The following is a 5,002-nucleotide window of genomic DNA, read 5'->3' as shown; positions in this document are numbered from 1 at the left end:
AGAAAGTAATGGATTACATTGTTTCTGAAGGGAACGCGCCCCCGATCTACATAAATGCGTCTATGTTCGCACGAATCATTCTTGTGGAAAATGGGCAACCTATGACCCCTTTAAGTCATATTCATGAAAAAAATTAGTTTGCGATGTCCTAAGACTAATGTGGTAATATCCAAATATCTTTTCAATGTTTAGGGGTAACGTACTCCCTCATGACTGGTGTCAGTGCTATAAAGTGAAGCATCAGCTTCAGCTTTTCCCCCTGTTGTTTATCCCAGCGTTTACCCCTCACATCACTAGCTACGCCCTTGTGCCATAATTCGTGACCGAAAGAGAAGATAAGTCATTTTGAGGGGGAGGGGAGGTTAACGTTTTTGATTAAAGATTATGAGGGCACATGAATTTTAATGAATTACTTAATTAGGTGTATGTTTTTCAAAATGAGAATAATTTCTGTAAAAGTGATTTTTTTTGTTTTGTTTTTGTTTTGTTTTTTTGGTCTGTTAATTAACCATCAGCCTAAATGTCATAACTATATGATTTTCTTTCCTTTCTCAGAGCACATTCAGCAGATCATGACCCTGGAGGAATCAGTGCAGCATGTTGTGATGACGGCTATACAAGAGGTACACAACACACCTCTGTCACACACTTATTTCAAAAGAAGCACTTCTGCTTTTAGGAGCATATTAAAACAAAACTTTGAGAATGCAATGAAAATTGAGCAAGTAATGTAAGTTTTTCCTTAGTAAAGGGATGCAAGGAGAAATTAGCATGCAGAATGATTTAATCCGAATGCAAAATGTGTACTGGGTTTTTTTAATATTTTGCTTTAAACTGCATTCTTTATTTGTTTATATATAATTTGTAATTATATGAAATGCCAGATACGGTTTATTTTGTAACCAAAATACCAATGATAACATGAGAAAAAACTTTATGCATGACGCTGGACTTATAATTATAAACAAGCCCAAAATACACAAGGACTCTTATTTTGAAATATATGTTCCTTTGAACAGATGGAGATAAAATATCCACTCTTACCATCATGTCCTCTATTTACATATTACAATATACACTTTCATAATTGATAAACAGTCTATGAGTAATTGTTTGACATAAATATGCTGTTGTCTTTGATCGTAAACTGCTCTGAAACAGCAAGCTTGTCGAATATGTAACAGTGCAGCCTTTTAACTTTGAAACATGCAGCGGCGCTCAGATTTATTTCAGTAAATCATAGCCTTTTGAAGTTTGATAATCACGTTAAGCTGTTTCATCATTCTTGCTTTTCTGTTCTGAAATGTAAGATCTTAAAAAATTTAAGATGTTTGTTATACCATTTAAGATACATTGCCATTCAAAAGTTTGGGATCAGTAAGATTTTTAAATATGTTTCTTCTGCCCATCAAGGCTGCATTTATTTGATCAAAAATACAGAAAAAAACTGTAATTTGAAATATTATTGCAATTTAAAATGACCGTTTTCTATTTTAATATACTTTAAAATATAATTTATTCCTGTGAAGCAAAGCTGAATTTTCAGCAGCATTACTCCAGTCTTCTGGGTTAGTAAATTCTTTCTTTCTTTTTTTTTAAAGAATTTAATACTTTTAGTCAGCAAAGATGTGTTAAATGGATTAAAACAGATAGTAAAGACTTAAAAAATAATTCTATTCTGATTAAATGCTGTACTTTTTAACTGTTTATTCCTCAAAGAATCAAAGAAAAATGTTTCACAGGTTCCAAAAAATATTAAGCAGCACAACAGTTTCAACACCGATAAGAAATCAGTATATTAGAATGATTTCTGAAGGATCATGTGACACTGAAGACTGGAGTAATGATGCTGAAAATTCAGTGCTGCGTCACAGATATAAACTATATTTTAAAGTATAGTAAAATAGGAAACCAGTATTAGAATTTGCAATAATATTGCACAATATTACTGTTTTTTTTTTTTATGTATCAATACAGCCTTGATGAGCATAAGAGACTGTTAAAAAAACAAAAACATTAAAAATCTTTTGAACGGCAGTGTGTGTAAGACTTCTTATGACATTAAATTTCATAAAACTGAATTTTTTAGTCTTTTCAAGGATCTATTGGGATTTTATATATTTTTTAAATTCGCACACATGCTCAAATACATAAATGAAGTCCCCCGTGGAGGAAGTGAATGTGAAATACTTCAGGTCTCGGGTCGCTGTCAACACTTTTGGGCTTTATTCAAATGTTTATTTCTCTGTAACTTCCTCCATTCAAACGATGAGGAGGACAGTCTCTCCACTGATCTGTGTGAAAACTCGCTCTGTTCTCCCAGAAGGCCACGTGTAGATCTGTGAAGAGCAGCAGATTGAGCGTGTGACCGCTGTGCTGTTGATCTAATGGAGGTCTTATTGTGTTTGTCTCAGCTGCTCACCAAAGGGCCCGTGGAGGCAGGAACTCCAGAGACGTACGGGGATTTCGACAGTCAGGTGAGTGTGTGGTGTTTAGGATCGGATGGGTTTGGGTTTTCTGCATTATCTTACGTTTTCTCGTCCTGTTGATCCTCAGTCCAGGAAGTATTATTTTCTGAGTGAAGAGACGGACGATAGAGACTACACACACCGCTGCCGGGAGCTCCAGAAGCAGGTGACTGCTGAACTGAATGATAAATAAAAGCAGGAAGGTTTGCTTGAGTAATAAGTGAGATGTTTGTGTGTGATTCAGGTGTCTGTTCTGATGGAGGAGAAGTCCTCGCTGCAGGTGGAGCTTCAGTCTCTGCGGGAGCGTCTCAATCGCTGCGAGACGCCCGACGTCTCCTCCACCATCACCAACAAGAAGCTGCTGCTGCTGCAGAGTCAGATGGAGCAGCTGCAGGAGGAGAACTACAGGTGTGAGGCCCCTCGCGCAGCTCCACGACAGGGCCCAGAGTGTTTATGCTGGTCTTCTGTAGATCGAAACTCACAGACTTGAACACTCAGCCTTTAATCACGCTGATGCTCCAAATCTGATTCACTGGACTGTGAAAAGTGTATAAAACCTACATCTTTATATGAAAATATACATTCAAAATTGTATCATTTTTATTATTGCCGTTGTCATAATATCATCATTAATATAATTTCTGTATTGTATATTATATAGTCATAATTATTAGCTTTTGGTTTTCCATTCATACAAATAAAAAATCGAATAATTGTAATATTATAGTTTTATATTTATCTAGTATATTAACAATTAAATATAAGTTATATTAACAATATGATAATTATAAATACTTGTAATGTTATAATTTTATATTTATGTAGTATTATATTAACACTGATCATATAATTATAAATAAAATTCATATCCTTAATCATTACTAAATTGAATTCTGCCAGTATCCGTTCATAAATAAAATATTTCTATATAATATTTTATAAATAATTCTAATATTATAGCACTAGATTTATGATTTATATTAATAATATTATTTCTATATTGTGTTATAAATTAAATTAATTGTAGTTAATTCAAAAACATGTATTACCTAATTGACTTCAGGCTATATCCATTCTTACAAAAACCAAGTTCTATAACTTTATAATATTGTATAAATAATTGTAATATTATATTATAATATTTTAGTATTTGATTAACTTAATACTGTTATTTCTATAAGCGTTATAAATTTAATTAATATTATTTATAATTAATTGAAAATCAAGAATTGTAATATCATTGTATCATTTACATTGTATTATATTAATATTATTATAAATAAAATTAATATAATTAATCATTATTACTTAAATTCTGTATACGTCTATTCATACAAATACAATGATATTAATATTCCTATATTATTATAATTGTAATTAATTACAAAAAAGTATTTATTTTCTGGTTATATCCATTCACACAAAAACTATTATATTTCCATTTAATATTATATAAATAATATATTCATACTATTTCTTTATTATAATTATATATTTTCTATATATTATTTTCAAATATAAAAATGACTCCTCCCCCTCTGTGTAATTTTTTTATTTTTTAGCTTTGTTACAGTACTGTGTAAAAACATGGACAATTATAGTTATAATTTTATAAGTAATTATAATTTTAGCATTATGTGAATGTGAAAAATGAACCCATAGGCTTGTGTTTAAAGTTTATCACCTGTAATGTGAACCAGAAAGAAATCTCATGCAAAGGCTGCTGCGTCCTTTTGGGTCAAAATGAAAAAAGATCCTTTTCTGTTCTTTTAACCTTGATATCTTCTAAGCATCAGTGGTATGAGAAATTAAACGTTGTCAAACTCACTACAACATCCAACCCAAATCTCCCAGCCTGATAATGTTTGTTTGGTTGTGTGTTTCAGGCTGGACAGCAGTCGAGACGACCTGCGTGTGCGAGCAGATGTTCTGGAGCGAGAGGTGACGGATCTGCAGCTGAGGAACGAGGAGCTCACCAGCCTCGCTCAGGAGGCCCAGTCCCTCAAAGACGAGATGGACATCCTCAGGTCCGAGATACCAGAGGCCTCGCTGCCTGCTGTTTGACACGCTCTTTCTGTGTTCATCACTGATGTTTCCTGCTGCAGGCACTCGTCTGACCGCGTGAGTCGACTGGAGGCCATGGTGGAGACATACAAGCGCAAGCTGGAGGATCTGGGCGATCTGCGCAGACAGGTGCGTCTGCTGGAGGAGAGGAACCACGTCTACATGCAGCGCACCTGTGAGCTGGAGGAGGAGCTGCGCCGAGCGAACGCCATCCGCTCGCAGCTCGACACCTACAAGAGACAGGTAAAGGAACGCTGCTTACACTGCTCACGTCAGCACACGAGTTTACACCGTCAGTATGAGTACTAGCAAATCAAGATCCACAAAATGAAGATGCCAGAAATTGTTGTTCACATCGCTTTTTTTTTAATCATTGTTTTTGAACCTTTGTTCTCATTACCAAAAGTGTCACAAAGAACTTGACTTTTTGACCCCCCCCCCCCCCCCCCCCCCCCCTCCCCGCCACACCC

General features: G+C 34.8%; 1 protein-coding gene across 1 annotated transcript in view; it reads left to right on the top strand.

Moving 5' to 3' along the window:
* The first annotated feature begins 545 nt into the window (after positions 1 to 545).
* Positions 546 to 5,002, top strand: part of hook2 (hook microtubule-tethering protein 2) — a 22,610-nt gene continuing 18,153 nt past the window's right edge. The window contains exons 1-6 of the mRNA XM_016252864.1: positions 546 to 623; positions 2,415 to 2,477; positions 2,557 to 2,634; positions 2,713 to 2,876; positions 4,355 to 4,495; positions 4,574 to 4,775. Coding sequence (XP_016108350.1) covers positions 573 to 623; positions 2,415 to 2,477; positions 2,557 to 2,634; positions 2,713 to 2,876; positions 4,355 to 4,495; positions 4,574 to 4,775 — 699 coding nt within the window. The 5' untranslated portion in view covers positions 546 to 572. The remainder of the gene's footprint in view (positions 624 to 2,414; positions 2,478 to 2,556; positions 2,635 to 2,712; positions 2,877 to 4,354; positions 4,496 to 4,573; positions 4,776 to 5,002) is intronic.

The sequence above is a fragment of the Sinocyclocheilus grahami genome, unplaced genomic scaffold, assembly GCF_001515645.1.
Source record: "Sinocyclocheilus grahami isolate Dianchi unplaced genomic scaffold, SAMN03320097.WGS_v1.1 scaffold1135.1, whole genome shotgun sequence".
In the NCBI taxonomy this organism is placed as follows: domain Eukaryota; kingdom Metazoa; phylum Chordata; class Actinopteri; order Cypriniformes; family Cyprinidae; genus Sinocyclocheilus; species Sinocyclocheilus grahami.
Note: the sequence above shows the minus strand (reverse complement) of the source record. Positions and strands in the feature narration are given on the sequence as shown.